This window comes from Schistocerca nitens, chromosome 6 (genome assembly GCF_023898315.1).
Source record: "Schistocerca nitens isolate TAMUIC-IGC-003100 chromosome 6, iqSchNite1.1, whole genome shotgun sequence".
Classification (NCBI taxonomy): Eukaryota; Metazoa; Arthropoda; class Insecta; order Orthoptera; family Acrididae; genus Schistocerca; species Schistocerca nitens.
Genome location: NC_064619.1, coordinates 511459836 through 511481002, shown reverse-complemented (window position 1 = coordinate 511481002; position 21167 = coordinate 511459836). Strand labels below are relative to the sequence as shown.

Sequence of the window (21167 nt, the reverse complement as noted above, 5' to 3'; positions counted from 1 at the left end):
TTGCATTCTACAGTGAAGAAGGAGCACTCGCAGCTCCAGACTGAGTAGCTCTCAGAGCAGTTGATGGCATATTCCTGGAGACAGACAGTCACATTTCCTGCAAGTTGCTTCATCTTCCCAACTCAGTCTTGTGTGGCCAAATTGTTGACAATTGTAACATCTCACAGTGCTAGGTATGTAAGGCCTAACCCTAAATTGGAGGAACCTGCCTTGAAGTGCACAGTTAGCAATGGAGAATGGGAAATCACAATGAAAGTGTCGGTCTTCTCCATTAATTCTATGCATTCTTTGTTCAATACAAACATTCTGAGGTATCCTTGTACATAATATCATAGCATGTGACTACACCTTGCTTCAGTTGAGGGAGTTGTGCATCTCAATAACTATAAAATATTCATCCAATTTTTTGGACTTCCTTAGAAGTAACATCTGCTTTAACCTGTTGTTTTCAACAGGCAAGAAACTATTTTGATATCTTTTAATAGTTTTGAAAGTACCAACAAGCCCTTCTAAATCTTTATGAATATATAAAGGTGACATTTGTTCAAATGTCCCCTCCTTCATCTTGATCACTAGAAAACATTCTGATTTATAACTCCTTGAGCCCCATTACCAAATGAAATCAGATCATCAGGAGGACAAGCCTCCCTCAGTCTTTCTGAGGAGTGCCGGTGAATATTCCCAGATGGCACACCCATTGCATCGGGACACTTTCTAAGTAACTGATTTGCCACTGTGTTCCCACAAGCTGCGAGGGATGTGGAGATCTACCCAGACAGAACCCTGCTTGCCTGGGTAAGCCTTATACAACTGAGATGTAGCAGGTTCTCCAGAGGTTGCCCACTAGTGATTGTTCTGCCTCAACAGCCATGTGCCCCATCAGTACGCAGCACACCTTGAGATTAAGATCTTTTTACAGAGGTTTATAGCATCACAAACTGAATGGTTAAGCAAAGATCCCTCTTCCTTGTCAGACACAAAGTTCAGATGTTGGGTCACATGGTGGTCTCTGAAGCATGCCCTGAGCTTATGATTACAGAGGACTGGCTGTATTCACCAGTCCTGTCTCAGGAAATCTGGGATCGCCAAACTAGTACCCATAAAGATGTGTGACACAAGATTTGGTATGTAGGGAATCCTCAATTCAAGTAGATCTCTGCCAATTAATTGTCAATTTATTATATTGCTACAGATTCTCCAGATTTGGCCCTATTAAGTTATGAACGGAGTGTAAAGGTACTATTATGGGGCTATTCACAACGTAAGACACACTGTGGATGTGATTTCAGAACAAAAACAAATAATTTTTAATACTACGGTTTAAGCTGTGGATGAATAAATGTCAGAACTGCGTTGACTTGTAACAAGAATACATTATATAAACTGATATTCCTACTGGTATTTAATTAGGTCAGAAGTCTTTAAATCCTTTCAATTCATATTCTGATGTTTATTCTTTCTAGTGAGAAGCGAACAATTTTTCCTTACAAAATAACAACACTGTGACGGAGTAATCTGGAAAAAAAACTATATTATAGTAAAATGACAAACTAATACTGTATTCTATTTGGATTACATAAATTTTATCATAATAAATTCTTACCATCAGTCCCCATTCTTCCTTCTTCAACAGACTTGTTGTAAGTATACGAGATTTTCTGAGCACAGACGCTATTCCTTCCATATCACAAGCAGCAGTAAAACAATCATGCGCTCGAATCACTAACTCAATGATGACTTTGTGCACTGCAGAAATATGCATAAAATTATTTACACAAAAGTGCTACAATAAAGTTGCTTCACAACTTCAACTATTAAATTAATAGCAATTTTATTAATGTCAGACTATGTTCACTGGTAAACATTTTTCTGCTTTGTGATTGAAAGAAATTGCTGAGAAGTTGTTTTGAAAAAGTCTGGTCATTATTTTACTCATTTAAGAAATATTTGTGATTTGTGTATAATTCTGCTGAGAGAATAGCACCTGTTTATGTGTGACAAATATAATTTAGCAAATGATATGATGCAGTAGGAGTAGCCAAGCTGAAATTTTGGCTTTGTCATCTTGATTCATTTTTTACATGATTTTGTAAATACTGGCTGTGTAAGCTGGTATGATTGTATTAATGTGTCTTTGTCTGACCCTTTAGTCACTACTATCAAATAAAGTAGACCTCATTGTCGATTTTGTGTTATGATGTAACTAATTAAAAGTTAAAGCTTTCACATCCATCAGGATATTCAAATGTTAATCACATTATTAATATTAAACTACTTCTTCTCCATCCTTGCCTTGCCCCAGCCCCATTCAACTACAGGTTCAGCACAGATACCTTTCCTGGCGCCAGCCCTCACAGTAGGGACAGAATTTTGTGTACCCCATCTGTACGCGTCTGAAGTAAGCTCATGTTCAAGTATGAGACTATTTTCTAAATGTTTGTGCATCATGTATCTGAGGCAAAATATAGCAACCATCCTAGTATTTACCTATCTGGATGTGGCAAACTGCCTAAAAACCACATCTAGGCTGGCTGGCTGGCACACGGACCCTTGTAATTAAACTGCAGAACAGATTCAATCTGGGACCAGTATGCCTCCCCAAATCCTGGAAGTGGCATATTAACACACTTGGCTATCCATGTGGGTCATTTTTTAATGTTGAACATAGGATACTTATTGCTTCACTAACACAAAAATACAATATTTGAATATGCTTCTTCCAAACAGAATAAATCATTCAAGTTAATACTTTTCCAAACAAATTTTTTAGATTCTGTTGGCAGAAAACAAATGATATTGTAGTGGAAAATCCAGGATGGAATAATGACAGTATTATGAAAAGGATAGTTGTTACTCACCATACAGTAGAGATACTGAGTCACACACACACACACACACACACATGCGTGTGGTCATGTGTGTGCGAGGTGAATTTGTGTGAGTTTGTGTGGCCTGTTTGGTCAAAAGCTTTGTTTGACATTCTTTATATTGTACCTGTCTGTGACTCATCATCTCTACTAGATGGCGAGTAGCAAATAACGTTTCTATAGTACTGTTTCAATGATATTGTAGGACAATGATGGAAGCAGAAGAAGCAAATCAAAATTTGTGCCGTGGCCGGGACTCAAACCCAGGTGTTCTTGCTTACTAGGCAGAAATGCTAACTATTACACCACCACAGCAATATGGTCAACATTGCTGCACAAACTTCCCACAGTGATGCCCTCCGCACAACAAATTTCAATTAAGATCTTCAGCTTATTTTTCCCCCTGCATTGTCACTACTGGCAGGGCTCTCCGGCATTGGAATAGCACCCCAGTGTTGGACGTGATGGGAAAGTCCTGATCTTATAATTAAAGTTTTCCCTGAGACATTTAAGTCTTATCTTTATCTGCGATAATGATGGAAGCAGAAAAGGTGTGGCACAAAATTTAATTCACTTATTCTGCTTCCATTATTATTGCAGATAAAGATGAGACTTAAATACCTCAGGGAAAACTGTAATTATAACATCTATAAGATAGTGTAGGAATTCAGACACAATTGCAGGCTGAAAGATATGCAGAAACTAACATAAAGTAAAGTAAGTGAAAGAAAAGACAGATATAGTGAAATTAAACGACACCATAGTCCAGTTGTACAAAATGCAGAAATTTAGCTCTTATAATTTATATTTGCTCACTTACAACTTTTACAGGCAGTGAAATTAATGTCATACGTTCTAGGCCTAGTAATAAACTTTTAATTATCATCTCAAAAATTTTTTCATACATAACTGTTTGTTTGTTTGCTGCTACATGTCTCCAGTCCTATTACACACTAAAATCCCCATTGCACAATACCATAGTACATCACAAGAGGAGCGAAAACAAACTGTCCAGCTTACTGATAAAGTAGAGTACTGCCCAATAATTCACTTTTGGAAGTAGCAGAGAACTTGTATACTATTCAGGCCCATCCAGATGACTTCTCTAGCTGAAAATAAATTACCACACAATACTCAACTCTATTAATGGGCTATACCATTATGTTCAGGGTCTACTAGTGGCTTGCTATGAGACTGTAGAGTTGGGGTTTCAATGTGTACCAGCAATGAACGTGTGAACAACACCAAAGATTGAGCCTGGTGTGCCATGCATCACAAAAAGTCACCAAAATTATTCTAGAAGAATTGAAAAATAAACACAGGGACAATTATCTGAAAACCAGTATGGTTTTACCAAAGGAATGGGAACAAGGGAAGCAATATCGGCCCTGAGGTAAGTGATAGAGAAACAGCTGAAGAAGGGCAAGAGTACATTCATAGCATTTGTAGATCTTGAAAAAGCATTTGACAATGTCAACTGGAATGTATTATTCAGTACCATTCGCCAATCAGGAATCAGCTTTAGAGAGAGAAGACATATACATAAAACCTACATACATCAAATCAGAATAGTTTATTGTGGTGATAAAGAAGAATCAGCTAGCATTCAAAATAGGGTATGCAAATGTTGTTTCTTACTTACACTGATCACGCAAAAGGCAATCGACAGGGTGAGAAAAGAAGTAAACATGGAGTAACAATTCATGGAGAAAAGGTAGACATACTGAAATTTGTTGTTGGTATAGCAGAAAGTGAAGGAGACTTGCAAAAAAAATCCCAAACACAATGGATAGAATAATGGTGGAGGAATTCCATATGTAAATGAACATGCATAAATCAAAAGTTCTAGTCTGCAGTAGAATCGAAGAATGCAAGACAGTGACAAAGTTGAAAAATGAAACAACTGAGTAAGTGAATGAGTTTAATTACCTGGGAAGTAAAATCACGAGTGATGGAAGAACCTACAATAAGATAGTATGCAGAATTGTCCGAGCCAAGAATGCTTTTAATAAGAAGAAAACTGTACTCACTACAAAGAACATATGCCCTAGGTATAGAGCTTCGCAACATATGGCAGCGACACTTGGATGATAGTAGCAAGAGAGGAGGGAAACTGCATTCGAAACATGGTGCTATCGCAAACAAGAAAATTTTCATTAGAGCAAGAAAGAAAAGATGCTTCATTAAGCACCTAAAAAGAAAAAGGGCGCAGCTGTCTTTTGAAAACGATAATTGAAGGAGTTGTAGAAGCACAGAAATTGCAGAGAAAGACCCAACCTCAAATACATTAAACAAATAACAGAGTAGTTGCAACAAACCAAAAAAATAATTACATTTATTTTTTCAAGGCAATATCCAAAGTTTTATAACCAGCCCCTATTAATACTTTAGGCTTTGAAATATTCAGTAAAATTGATAAATGCTATCTGCTAATCATAAAAATAAAGGAAACTAGTTAACTAATAATAAGGATGAAAAATCATGTAGGTCATAGAAAATAAAGGAACTAAACATCTCCAAAGCAAAAATGTACTTAAAACTATAAATACTGTCTGGTTATCACTTACCTTCACAAAATTCTAAGTAGTTACTTAGTTAGTTAGTTATGTGTTCCATTGATCAATCTCATGATGATCATTACGACGTAAAAATGCTCAAAATGTTTATTATCTACCACAGTCCCTTAAATGGCACAAAATGCATATATTATACCTACAGATTTATTTATTCCTATTCAAGAATTCCTCTGTGGTATAAAAGGAGTAGTCGAGGAGATATAATTTCAATTTTTTTTTTTTTTTTTTTTTGAAGCTATTACTGCTGTCTTTCAGACATTTTATTTCATCTGGTAACTTGTAGAGAAGTTTTACAGCAGCAAATTTTACCCCTTTCTGTGCCAAAGATAGGTTAAGTAGAAGATAGTGCAAGTCTTTCTTTCTTCTGGTATTATAATCATGAACATCACCGTCGTTTTTAAACTGGTCCATGTTGTTGAGACAAATTTCATTACTGAGTAAATAAATATACCTTTTAAACAGATGATTCCTACACATTATTCTAACCACTCTCTTTTGAGCAGTGAATACTTTTTGCCTAAGTGTTGATTTACCCCAAAATATTATTCCGTATTATATCAGAGAGTGAAAGTATGCAAAGTAGGTTAGCTTACTGATTTCTGTATCCACAAAATTGACAATTATTCTGATTGCAAAAGTTGCTGAACCTAGTCACTTTAGGAGATCCAAATATGAATTCTCCCAGTAGATACAGGGAATTGTGTGATCCTACCTCCACATGATGTACACAAGCAAAAACTGTACGACCTATTCAAAGATGACACCTATATGGGAATTGAAAATGATCCTGTCAACAGAGTGAAAAAGAAGACCATTTAGCTTCTCCAGTACACTCTCCCAGATAACAAAACAGTGAAGAAACTTCGTCCACAAGCAGCTACGTCGCCTAGTCTTTATGGACTACATAAAGTACACAAGGAATGAATGCCTCTCTGTCCAATTGTGAGCAACATTGGAGCACCAGCACATGACTTAGTAAAACTCCTATGTTGATGCTCAGCTTCTTTGTGGGCAAATGTCAGCACCACATACAAAATTTGTGCATTTCATCCAGCAGGCCCAGAACTTCTGACTGGGTCAAGAAGACTTCATGGCGAACTTCAACGTGGTAACCCTCTTTACTAGGGTACCTCTAAGAGACTCCCAAGACTCACAGGAGAAAAGTTCAGACCAGTGCTAACTAAACTGTTCGAATGTGCGCTTACATCAACGTAATTTCTATTCGATGGGAATTACTATGAACAAACAGACGGACTAGCAATGGGCTGCCCACTATCACCAGTAGTGGCCAATATGTTTATGGAGCCTTTTGAAGAAGAAGCCCTAGAGGTGGCAATCTACAAGCCCTCATACTTTTTTTCGCATGTAAACGATATATTTGGAATCTTGTCACATGGATGATATTGCCTACAAGACTTCCCACAGCACCTGAACTTGCTGCACCAGAATATCATGTTCATGAGGCAGAAGAAAGCAACCAGCTTCCGTTTATGGATGGGCTCGTGAAGTGAAGACTAGATGGCACACTAGGACACAGTGTCTACCATAAACTGACACATATAGATCTGTACCTGCATGCCTCCAGCTGTCACGTTCCTTCACAGTGAGATGGTGTTCTAAGCACACTGGTGCACAGAGCACATGAAATCTCAAACCATGGCAGCTTAGCAGCTGAATTGTAGCATTTAAAGGCCATGTTCTGCATGAATGGTTACTACAAACACCACTTAAACATGTCCTATGACCAAAGAAATGGAGACCGCAGTCTGCCAAGGCCGAAGACAAACCTGTTGCGATGGCGGTTATACCATATATCAGGATACATTGGCAAAGATCAGCAGGATACTCTGAAAACACACTGTCAAGTGTATGTTTTGCCCTCCATTAAAGACAAAAACCTTATTACGATCAGTCAAGGATGACTTAGGACTCTGCAAACTGAGAATTTACCACATCCCTTGCCAGTGTGGGAAAATATATGTACGCTAGGCCATCCAGCTGGTACTGGAGAGATCCACTGAGCATAAACACCACACAGACAACATACAGCCAACAAAGTCTACCGTGGCAGAGCACTGCATCTCCCATGGACATGACATGAACTACGATGGCACAAGGGTTGCAGCAATTGAATCCTGGGATTGGATTCTCAATGAGGCGGTGAAGATCCAACTGCATGCTCAACTAATAAATAAGCACAGCAGCTTTTAGTTAAGCAAGGTCTGGGATCCAGCCTTCAGTATGATCAAATCACATCAGCAGTCTACATGGACATCTGCTCCTGTGAGGACATCCGAAGAAGGAGACATATTGTCACCATGATGACTCTGATGTGAACAAGGCTGTGACCGCAGAAGGACTGTGGTTCATGATCAGTCACAGGGCACTATGCTTTCCCTACCACAAGGTGCCGTGCTCCTCCCACCATCAGCCATGAATTGCACAGAGGCACCAAGATGGAGGCTGGGGTTGGGTGGTAAAGACAATATAGGGTCACCATCCATCAGAGATGAATCAGTCTTCAGGAATGTCTGATGATAGCAATAAGTCGACCTGCCAAAATATTGCACCTTTTGGATTATGCCTCCCGGCTGAATGTCTGGAAATATTAAAAAACTACATTAACTTTTCTTTGAGGATTTGTTATTTATTGTTGACAATATTATGAAAAGGAAAGTTGCCACTCACTATATAGCAGAGATGCTGAGTCGCAGATAGGCACAACAAAAAGACTGTCACAGATAAGCTTTCAGCCAGCATGGCCTTCATAAAAAAAATGGCCGACACACACACACGCACGCACGCACGCAAAGGCGCACGCGCGCGTGTGTGTGTGTGTGTGTGTGTGTGTGTGTGTGTGTGTGTGTGTCATTTATTATGCCTATCTGCGAATCAGCATCTCCATTATATGGTGAGTGGCGACTTTCCTTTTCATAGTATTGTTACATTCCATCCTGGATTTTCCTTTGTTTGATTATTTCTTTTCAAGCTGTTACCATAGTTGTCTATGTAAATGGATTATCAGAATAAACACAAAACATCTCTGTGGATATAGATGCCACTCAATGCATGTTCAGCCATGTCTACATTCTACACATAACCCAGCCTGCAGTGCCATTTATACTTCTGTACAGGTTCAAGGTATGCAGTATAATGCCAATAATGTCAATACATAGGAGGCATGGTGGCCAAACAGGAAAGGAGCAGATCTCGGGGCAGTGGGAAGAATATTTTAATCGGTCTTGCTATACATGCACTAAGTTCATGCTTCTAGGCAACCTGGAGCACTCAAAGAATAGTTGCTATTACGATTTCTACTGCTGTTCTTCAGTGGTAAGCAACAGCAATTTCCACAATTAGGGCATTACAATACATCATGTAGATGGCGTCCACCACATTCCAGGCATTAACTTTTATAGCGTCTCCACTGTTCCCTATCTTTTATTTCTCTCTTCCTTTGTCCCTCAGTTTCCATCTCTTCCTACCTGTTATTATTATTATTATTATTATTACTACTATTACTCTTATTTATTGTATTTTATACTGTATTTTCCCTGTAATAATTTTTTCATAATGTTAGTTTGATGTGCTTTGACACAATAACTGGATTATACACCTAAACTTTTCATCAGTTAAAATTCCATTTGAAGGAGCATTCAGCTTGATTTTTATTTATAGGTTTCCTTTAACTGCAGATTCTGAAGAATTTAACCCTTTTTGTAAAGGTTCTTAGTTCTATACTGGAATTTTAAAAGTTCTCCCTCTTCTTCAGCCCTTTTCTTATCACTAGAAGAGAAAACATTACTTATGAAAAGTTAGGGCACATTTCTTATTTATCTCACAAATTAGCAGTACTTCATTTCATTATTTACCCAAAAAAATCTCTCTCTCTCTCTCTCACACACACACACACACACACACACACACACGTGCGCATGTGCAGGCAGGCAAAAACACACACACACACACACACACACACACACACACACACACAAACAAACTTGTTTTTGCACTTTTTTGTTTTAAGAGTCTTCAGTTTTTCAAGTTTTTCAAAATTCTGTCACTGAATGTCACATAGATACAATATTAAAAAGGAAAGCACTTCTTAATATTCAGCAAAATTATATTTATTTGGCCACAACCTGGCTTTTGGTTTCTCAGGCCATCTTCAGGTGACAACTGAATCTCACAAACACAGAAAAATATGAGGTGCAACTTACACAGATATTATTTGCACAGAAGATACAAAAATGACAGAGTTTACATAGAAAAACATTAAATTTTTTGTCACACAGAAATAATTACATTAACTAAAAATGGGAGTAAATGAAGTTTTTGTGATACATTTAATGACTGATGAGAAATAAGATGAATTTACAATTTGAATCTAATATTTGTAATGAGGATTTAATTTAATAATGGGACAATTGGGAACTGTTTCCAGGTGACAGTAAATGTAATGCTTTCTTATGTGAGCACTCTGACATTTTTCTATCTTCTGTACAAATAATATCTGTGTAAGTCGCACATCGTATTTATCTGTGTTTGTGACATCCAGTTATAACCTGAAGAAGCCTGAGAAGCCAAAAGCTGGTTCATGACCAAATAAAATTAATTTTGCAGAATATTGGGAATATTTTTAATATTATATTTTATTAATTATTAATTACATAAATTACATTAATTATATTAATATTTTTAATATTATCATCATGTTCAGCCAAGCACCAACTGAAAATTCAGTTAATTACATAGATATGTACAGTCAAAAAACTACTACAGATGCCAAGTAAAGAAATAGTACTACAGAAACTAAAGAATCAAAACATACAATAAGTTATAACATACCTTTATATGCAGTTTCCCCTTGACTAGATCCAAATCTATTCGAAACTTCCAACAGCTGTGATCCCAACAATGATGGATTTTCACAAAGTTCCAATATCATATGGAAATTTGCATCTAAATCATAGCCCCATAATCGAACTATATCTGGATTTTGGTTACCACCTGAAAGACATTTCCAAACTTTATCAGTTTCACAGAAAAATATGAATTACAGCTGTATATTATAGAATATGATGCCAGAATTTAATAAGTAAAACTAACAGTTATTTATATTTTTCAGAGGGTGGAGAAAGGCTGAAATAGTGGGGGATGGGTGATTTAGAGGAACTGAGGGAAAAGAATGTGAGCAAGTGGTTTGCATGTTATCACTAATGTTATTACAAAAAGGATATTGTTACATTCCATTGTTTTATCACTATCATCATCAGATGAATCAATTGAACTACAAAGGCTTCCACAATGTCTAGCCACAAAATGCGTGTATTTGACCAGATTAGTGTCCAATATATAGTCAACTGTGACAGCAACATTACTATCACACACTTCTATCTCAGTATCCACAATTCTCACTTCTTATCTCCACATCATGTACCCATCACTAACATAAAACAAAATCTAATGCTCATGGTATTCTGCTAGTAGTCATTCATAATATCAAAACTTTCTAAAACTTCACTAATGCTGCAATTCCTTTGTAACATACAACTGTTATTATTATTTCACTGCAAACAGGCCATCTGAGTACCACATTCCAATATCAGTTCTTCATTCTTTGTTCTTGTCTTTTCTTCCAGTATGCTTTCATCTGATCACTGTGTTTCTTCTTTCTGTCTTCAGACCATTTTGAACTAGCCTTCAGCTAACCTGTCTTGGGAGCCTTCCATTTTTAACACTTTTTACTGAAAGGGTTCTCTGTTATTTATGTCTTCCGATTTTATATTGTTTCTTTCTAAATCGTTTTTGCTTTGTTGACCCAGCTTGTTGTGGACTTCTTACCTCCACAAATACTTCAAAATATTATTAGTTAATTTACTGTCCTGCATTCAAAATAATGTCCAAAAAAGTATGAATCTTCTTTTTCTCATTATGTTTGAAATATATTTAGGTATATTTCAGCATTACTTGGTAATTTCCAACCTTCTGCTGCGTTCTGTGCTCCTAAATTTTCCTTATAATTTACCTTTCTAGTACTTCTAGTTTATCTAAATTACAGTTTAACACCAGACATATGCTGGCATATAGGCATTCTGGCATAACTACTGTGTTGTAATGCTTTATTTTTGCATTTTTCAATAGGCAGTTTTTTTTAGATGTGTTTGGTGATACCATATGCTCTCCCCATTTTATGCAACATTACCTCTCCTGCAAATTTTTCCAAAGCATTTTCTTAGATTATCCTCCCTAGATATTTGATTTTTTTCCCCTTCCTTATTTGGCCAACATCTGTTTTCAGGAATTTTGGAGCATCCTCAACGTTTGTTAAAAATTTGTTTTTTTTTCTGCAGGAATTGTTAAGCCAGTTCTGCTGGCTATTGATTCCAGGACATTTATTTGTATTACAGCAAATGCCACATTTTTGGAAACTACAGCAAAATCATCTGCGAATGCAAGACACCTGATTTTGATCTTTTTGCTTCCTCTTTTTAAGCTTATCAGTGAAACGTTGAGTTCAACAAGTTCTCGTTCAGAATTCTGACTGTTTTCTCTAACACACTAATAAAAAGAATTGGGGACAAGCCATTACCTTGTCATATAACTATTTTTATTTCGAAAGGCTGTGAAATTTGTTCCATAAATTTTACTTTACAGACTGTATCTGTAAGTGTTTCACATATTACATTCATCAGTTTAGAATTTATGCTAAATTCTTGTATTATTTTATCTACAGTTTCTCTATCAACAGAATCAAAACTCTTTTTGAAATCTACAAGGATAACTACAATATCCTTTGAATTAAGTAACCTGTGGTGAATTACTGACTTGAGATAAAATATTTGTTCTGAGAATGACCTTCCCTTACTAAAAACACCTTGATATTAACCTATATGACTGTCTAGTGTTGTTTCTATTCTGCTTAATAAAAGCTTGTAAAATACTTTATACGCTACTAACAATAAGGAGATCCCCCTGTAGCTGTTTACATCCAGTTTATTACCATTTTTGTGGAATGGATGTATCAAGCCAACTTTCCATTCCTCTGGGATTTGTTCTATTTTCCAGATTTCTTAATAGAGTAAATTTAGCCCATTTGCTATCTTTGGTAAGGACCACTTCAAAAGTTTAGCTGTATCTTCTCCACTTGCTTTGTTGTTTTTAAGGGTTTTAATTACTTCAATTTCTTCTGATGGTGGTAAATCATCTTCCAAATTTTCATTAATATCTGAGGATTCCAGTTTATGACACAGTTCAGGACAGTTCAGAAGCTGATTAAAATATCTTGCTAGTATTTCAAAATTTTCAGTATTGTTTAACCCAATTCTGCAATTTTCATTTTTGAAAGAGGCATGTGGAGTTTGGTTCCCTTTTACTTTGTTCTTAAAAGTTTTAATTTTTTACAAAGATTCCATCTATTTCCAAAAGTTTCATCTTTTCAAAGGGTCATTTGGTATTTCTGATTAATCAGGTTGTTCCCTTTCTTTGTTATTTAAATTGATCACAATTTTCAATTTTATTGGAGAATTTACATTTTTTAGCCCTCTCTGTTAGGGCTGCTTTGCGCATTTAATTCGACTATATTTTTATTTTATTTTTTATCGATCCAAATTTTTTCTGTGCAGCATTATTAATTGCTTTTGATATTTCTTACCAGTTGCCATGTTCAGCCACTTTAATTTCATCTTGATAGTTTTTAATTGTTTTTTTTGTTATAGTAACACTGTCAGTATTCTATTTGATTAAGCTTTGTGATTTTCTTTGCTTTTTATTGGGTAGGAGTCTGGCATTAATTTTAGAGTGGTAATGATTCAACGTTCCTTACTACTTTCACATTCATTATTTCTATTGTAGTTTTTATGAAATAGCCACATGGTCTAACTGAAATTATTATGTTTAACAATATTATTATTGTTATTGCCAATGTTGGTTAACTTTCTCAAGACACTTGCCAGTGGGCACCAACTTAAATCAATGGGGAAAGTCAAATATTTGTGCCAGACTGGGATTTGAACCCCGGTTTCCTGCATACTACGCAGATGCACTTACCACTACGCCATATGGACACAGTAGTCATCGCGATCACATGGACTACCCTAGCACACCTCCCTTCTCAACTTATCCACACACTATTCATGTAGTGTCCCTTGCCCATTGTCCTCATTACTCACAGCATTTTGCCAACACTTGTAAGAGTATGAGTGTAGTGTGCATCTACAGTCAAAAGCTCATTGGCCATCCTAGTCTTAATCATATGTGTGGTGTCTGGTCTTCCGGACATGTCCCAAACAACAGACACCACATATAAATGGTTAACTTTATATTTAACATTTGTTGCCTCATTTTAGTCGGTAATCAATGTCTTTTTATTCCTTTACTGAATATATTGCATAAATATGCTATTTAACACATCAAAAAGCTTGAAAAGTCATTAACCCCCCTCCCTCCCCAAAGACAGAATCAGTGAACTCCATTTATTTGCGTCAAGAGTAAATTTCACAAGAAAGTGTGACACAGTATTCCTAATACATGGGTTGTAGGTGCCCGAGATGAGACATCATTACTAGCCTGGTATTCACCTAATGGGATGTGAGAACCTGCCAAAAAAACCACATCCAGGCTGGCTGGCACACTGGTCCTTGTTCTAAATCTGCTGCTCAGATTTTAACCAGGCAGGTGCACCTCTCTGTCCCAAAAGCCAACACAATAAAATATATGGCTATCTGGACAGGTAAAAAAAATTATTTCATATGACCTAATGCAGAATTTCAATTACACGTTAAGATACAACACAGGGAGGTGGAACAGATCCATTTGCTCTGACAACATGCCTAAAATAAATAATATGTTCTTTTGAAAAGGAAGTTTGCTACTCACCATACAGCGAAGATGCTGAGTCACAGACAGGCACAACAAAAAACACTGTCAGAAAGTAAGATTTCAGCGAACAAGGCCTTTGTTGGAAACAGACAACACACACACACACAAACCAATACACACTCCTGCAAATGCAACTCATATACATATTACCATGTCTCTGGCTGCTGAGGCCAGACTGTGAGCAGCAGTGTATAACGGGAGAGGCAACTTGGTGGTGGGGGTAAGGAGGACACTGGGGTGGGAAGGGGCAGGGGCACCTAGGTGCAGTTGGGAAGTTAGATGGAGGGCTGGGGGGCAAGGGGTAGTGGGACAGGGAGAAGAAAAAAGACTGTGGATGTGTTGGTGGAATGAGGGCTGTGTATTGCTAGAATCGTAACAGAAGGGGCTAGATGGGTAAGAACAATGACTAACAAACGTTGTGTCCAGGAGGGTTATGGGAACGTAGGATGTATTGTAGGGAGAGTACCTGCACCTGTGCAATTCTGAAAAGCTGGTGTTGGTGGTAAGGATCGAGATGGCAAAGGCTATGATGCAGTCATTGAAATGAAGAACATAGTTTTGGGTGGCATGCTCAGCAATGGGGTGGTCTGCTGTTTCTTGGACACAGTTTGTCGGTGACCATGTTACATAAGGTTTGTTGACTGACGTGCCCATGTAGAATGCAGCACAGTGGTTGCAGCTTTGCTTGTAGATCACATGACTGGTTGCACAGGTAGCCCTGCTTTGATGGGGTGGGTGATGTTAGTGACCAGACTGGAGTATGAGGTGGTGGGATAAATGTAAGACACAGGTCTTGCATCTAGGTCTATTACAGGTGTTGAGGTAAGGGATTGGGAGCAGGGGTTATGTAAGGATGGATGAGTATATTGTGTAGGTTCAGTGGACAGTGGAATACCACTTTGGAAGGGGTGGGAAGGATAATGGGTAGGGCATTTCTCATTTCAGGGCATGACGAGAGGTAATCAAAACCCTGGAGGAGAATGTAATTAAGTTGCTCCAGTCCTGGGTGGTACTGAGTTACGAAGGGAATGCTCCTCTGTGGCTGCACTGTGGGACTATGGGAGGTGATAGGTGACTGGAGAGATAAGTCACAGGAGAGTTGTTTTTGTACAAGGGCGGGAAGCTAATTATGATCTGTGAAGGCCTCACTGAGACCCTCGATATATTTCGAGAGGGACCACTTGTCACTACAGATGTGCAGCCACAGATGGTTAGGCTGTATGGAAGTGACTTCTTGGTGTGGAATGGATGGAAGCTATCGATTTCTAAGACTGCTTCACAGCCTATGCCACCTGGATCCTTCCCACAAACACCAGCTTTTCTAAATTGCGCAGGTGGGAACTCTCTCTGTAATATACCCTACATTCCTACAACACTCCTGGCCTCAGCCTATATTAGTCATTATCCTTACTCATCTAACACCTTCCCTATTCCCATTCCAGAAGTATTCGGCCCTCATTCCACCAAAGCATGCACAGCCTTTTTACTTCTCTACTTTTCTGCTACTCCCCCCCCCCCCCCCCCCCATCACTTGCGTGCTCCGTCTAACCTCCCGACAGTACCTAGTTGCCCTACCCTCTCTGCATCTCGTCCCTGTACACTCCCAAACGCAGCACTTCACCGTCCCCCACACCTACCCTGCTATCCCTCCCCATTCCTGCCCCACCATCCTCCTTACTCCCACCACCTGGATGCCTCTCCCATTATGTGCTGCTGCTTACAGTCTGGCCTCAGCAGCCACAGATTGTGGTCATGTGTGTGTGTGTGTGTGTGTTATATTTCTGACAAAGGCCTTTTGGTTAAAAGCTCACTTTCTGACTGTCTTTGTGTTGTGCCTGTCTGTGACTCAGCATCTCAACTACATGATGAGTAGCAACTATCCTTTTCATAATATTGCTGCATTCCGTATTGGATTTTCCATTGTTCAATTTTGCCGGACAATTTTTCTTCCATTCTCTAACCCAGTGTTGTTTCCCTTTGTTACTATTTTTTAATACATTACTAAACACAGCGTCTGTCCTCCTTTCGCTTCTTTCCTGTGTTTCTTTAGTCGCTTTACAAACCACATGTTCTTATTATGAGCCACATTGTATCAACTGACTCAGCAGCATGCAACAGACAGCTACAAGTCTGCACTGATTGTTGGTGCAGCATCTCATGTCCCACACTGCTCCCGCTGATATCAGTAATCCTATACCATCAAATTGATCACTTTTCCTGTGTCACTCTCATTTATTTGCAAGTGTTATTTCCCTACCTTCCTGTGTCACACTAACTTGTATCTCATTCTACTAATTCCTTCCCACCCCCTACTCCTTCTCGTCTCTATTCCAGTTCGCACCTACTAACTTCAACTAATCTACTCACACCTGCTGTCCCCCTCCACAATTATTCACACACAGACCTGCTAACCACATTAAACTCCTTTTAGTTATTTTTTCTTTGATCTCATTGTGTTTTCACACCAATTTTTGTTGGTTTCTACCTTTCACTATTTGCCTACTCTCTCAGATTTCATCTTGCTTCCTCTAACTTTAGCAGTTCCATTCTTTTTGCGATTTTTCCCTTGGATTAGAGTGGTTTTTTTTTCATATATTTCTACATTATTTATGTTTCTGTATGCATTTTCATCCGCCACCACGCATCCTTGCTTTGTCCATCTGCGTCACTGGAGGTAAGTTTCTTTATACCTAGAAAGAATCCAGTGCCACATACTGTCCCTGCATTGTTGCTTAGCTCACGGTATCCCTCCAAATGGCCTTACCATCAATAACTCATCTCTGGCTGCCACCCTTCCTTTGAGAATGCCCTTCATCTGTTCAGATTCCGCCAATCCTTAACCCTCACCAATACAGTCCTGTAAAACCATATCAATCAGGCCCAAAACTTCTTCCAAAACCTCCTCTCCATCCACCACAAAATTCTCCTGCAATGCAATACCAAATTCTTGGATCCTATATCACACATTGAAACTCTTGCCTTCCAGGAATGAGAGCAACATGCACAGTGCCACCTCAAAAAACACCCTGTTCACTTTCTACTACAACTATCCACCACTGTCCACCATCTCTACAACAACCTCCAAACCACCCCCACAGTCCCTCATAACTGATAAAACCTGTCTCACAGTCCTACTACATTTACCCCACCCTCAAAAACTCCCACCACCAAACAGAATCGAGAACCTAAGCAGACTGAAAACACAGTCATGAACCTTTCCTCCAAAAGCCTTAGACCCACAGAAGTATCAGTCCTTACCAAAGATCTCATCTTTTGCTCCACTCCCAAATTCAACATGCAGGACTTGTTAAAGACCTTCTCTCCTTCTCCTGGTGCCTACAGTGGAAACTTTTTTTTTTCCACCAACCCTAGCAATCAGACTCGACCACAAACCAATACTGAACCCTTCCCAACTCAGTTCACTCCCCCATCCAATCATGATCTATCCCCACTGCCCTCCCATCTCCCATCACCCCTGTTACCTTTCTAGAATTTCTTAACCTCGAACTTTGCCTCACCATAATTCGCCATATCGCTCAACACGGAAACTAACCCAAAAAGAACCACAGTACACCACCTAACAACTGATCCCCAGCTTATAATCCTACCTGCTAACAAAGGCTCCACCTCTGTTGCTTTGAAGCGAAATGAATACCTGGCAGAAGAATTCCCCCAGCTGTCAGATTCATCTTTCAACAAACCCTGTCACAAAGACCCCATTCCAGAAATCCAGCAGGATCTCCAGTCTCTCCTCGAATCCTTACCCCAATCCCAGAACCTTTTCCAGAGTCCATCTCTCTCTCCTCAGCCCAACCACTCCCCACATCCCTACCTTTTACATGCTTCCTAAAGTCCATAAACCCAATCACTCTAGGACACCCCATTTTGGTCAGTTACTGTGCCTCCATTGAGAGTATCTCTGCTCTCGTAGACCAATGTCTTCAGCCTATTACCTGCAATCTACCCTCATATATAAAAGATACCAACCATTTCCACCACCAACTCTCCACAGTTCCTGTTCCTTTACCACATGGTGCACTGCTCGTTACTACTGATGGTGGTGGTGGTGGTGGTTAGTGTTTAACGTCCCGTCGACAACGAGGTCATTAGAGACGGAGCGCAAGCTCAGTTTTAGGGAAGGATTGGGAAGGAAATCGGCCGTGCCCTTTCAAAGGAACCATCCCGGCATTTGCCTGAAACGATTTAGGGAAATCACGGAAAACCTAAATCAGGATGGCTGGAGACGGGATTGAACCGTCGTCCTACCGAATGCGAGTCCAGTGTGCTAACCACTGCGCCACCTCGCTCGGTACTATTGATGCCACCTCCCTTACACTAACACTCATAATGCTCATGAACACTAGCTTTCCCTATACCTGACAGATTGCACACCTACAACCTCATTTCTAGTCACCATGACCAACTGTACCCCACCACAATTACTTCTCCTTTGAAGGCATTACCTGCAAACCAATCCGGGATATGGTTATGAGTACCCACATGGCACTATCCTATGCCAAACTGTTCCTTGGCAATCTAAACAACTGGAATCACAAACATCTCACCTGGTTCAGATTCACTGATGACATCTTCATGATCTGGATTGAGGGTGAGGACACCCTATCCACATTCCTCCAGAACCTTAACACCTGCTCCCCCATTCGCTTCACTTGGTCTTAAGCAACACAGCAAGCCACCTTTGTCAATGTTGAGCTTCACTTCAAAGATGACTACATCTGTACCTCTCTCCATATCAAACCTACCAACCACCAGCAATAGTTCCACTTCAACAGCTGCCACCCATTTCGCACCAAGACGTCACTTGTGTACAGCACAGCCAACTGCGGTCTTTGCATCTGCAGTGACGAGTGGTCCTTCTCAAAATATATTTAGGGTCTCACTGAGGCCTTCACCTTACAACCTTGTAGGGAAAGATATAGGTGTTCATTCTTCCCGTGCGCTATACGAGATTGGAACAATAGAGAATTGTGAAGGTGGTTCGATGAAACCTCTGCCAGGCACTTAAATGTGATTTGCAGAGTATCCATGTAGATGTAGATAAACATATCTCCCATGCCTTACCTCTCCAGTCACCCATCACCTCCCAAAGTCACACCATCCAGCCTCAAAGGAGCATTCCCCTCGTGATTCAGTATCAGCCACAACTGGAGCAACTGAATCACATTCCCCAACAGGGCTTCGACTATTCCTCATTGTGCACTGCAATGAGGACTGTCCTACCCACTATCCTTCCCACCCCTCCCACAGTGGTATTCCTCTGCCCACTGAAGCTACATAATATTCTCATCCATCCCTACATAATCCCTGTTCCCAAACCCTTGCGCCGTAGCTCATATTCCTGTAATAGATTTAGAAGCAAGACCTGTCCTGTACATCCTTCCACTGCAACCAACTCCAGTCCAGTCACATGCATCACCTATCCCATAAAAGGCAGGGGTCCCTGTGAAACTAATCATGTGATATACAAGCTCAGCTGCAACCACTTTGCTGCATTCTATGTGGACATGACAACCAACAAACTGACTGACTGCATAAATGGCCACTGACAAACTGTGGCCAAGAAACAACTGGACCACCCAGTTGTTGAGCACGCCGCCCAACAGACAATCTTCATTTCAATGATTGCTACACAGCATGTGCCATATGGATCCTCCCCACAAACACCAGGTTTTCTGAATTGCACAGGTGGGGAACTCTCCCTGCAATATATCCTTTGTTCCCGTGACCACTCTCACTTCAATCTTCAGTAGTCATTGTCCTTACCCATCTAGCCAATTCGCTGTTCCCATTCCAATACTACACACCCCTCATTCCACCAATACACCCATAGTCTTTTTACTTCTTTTTTTCTGCTACCCCTGCCCTCCACCCCGCTGCCCTCCGTCCAATCTCCCAACTGCCCCTAGCTGCCCTACCCTCTCTCCATCTTGTCCCTTTATGCTCCCACAAGCAGCACTTTACCATTGCCCACCTCTACCCTGCTATCCGTCCCCCTCCCTGCCCCAGCCTGCTTCTTACCCCCACCACCCAGTTCCCTCTCCCATTAAGCACTGCTGCTGCTATTCACAGATGGCCTCAGCAGCCAGAAATTATGGTAATGTGTGAATAAGTTATTTTTGTGTATGTGTGTGAGGGGGGTCTATTTCTGATGAAAGCCTTGTTGGCCGAAAGCTCACTTTCTGACAGTCTTTTTTGTGTGCCTATCTGTGACTCAGCATCTCCACTATATGGTGAGTAGAAATTATCCTTTTCATAATATTGTTACATTCCATCCTGGATTTCCCATTGTTTAATAAGATTTTTCCATTTTCATTTTCTTGTTTTGATGTTGTGTTCTTCAGTCTGAAGATTAATTTGAAGTAGTTCTCTGTGCTACTCTATCCTGTGCAACCCTCTTCATCTCTGAATAACTATTGCAACCTACACCCTTATGAATATGCTTACTGTATTAGTCTGCTGGTCTCCCTCTACAATTTTGACATCCCCCCCCCCCCCCCCCAACATTCACACATATACACACTTCCCTCCATTACTAAATTGATGATCTCTTGATGACTCTGTATGTGTCCTATCAACTGATCCCTTCTTTTAGTCAAGTTGTGCCACAGATTTCTTGTCTCCCCAATTTTATTTAGATCTCCTCATTAATTATGTGATCTACCCATCTAATCGTCAGTATTCTTACACTCACTTGTAGACTCTGCCTTCTTTTCTAAGGTTCAGAGCGAATTTATATACTGTGGCAGTAAGACACTCAACGAGGTCGAACCCATCATAAAGAAGGTGACTGGGAATTCCCAGCGAGTCAAAGCTAAAGGCTTTT

General features: G+C 39.6%; 1 protein-coding gene across 1 annotated transcript in view; it reads right to left on the bottom strand.

The window, feature by feature from the left end:
* LOC126263434 (spatacsin) overlaps positions 1-21167 on the bottom strand; it is a 351500-nt gene that overhangs the window by 76112 nt on the left and 254221 nt on the right. Inside the window, exons 29-30 of the mRNA XM_049960526.1 lie at positions 10292-10453; positions 1604-1746 (exon numbers count right to left, since the gene is read on the bottom strand). Of these exons, the coding sequence (XP_049816483.1) occupies positions 1604-1746; positions 10292-10453 (305 nt within the window). The remainder of the gene's footprint in view (positions 1-1603; positions 1747-10291; positions 10454-21167) is intronic.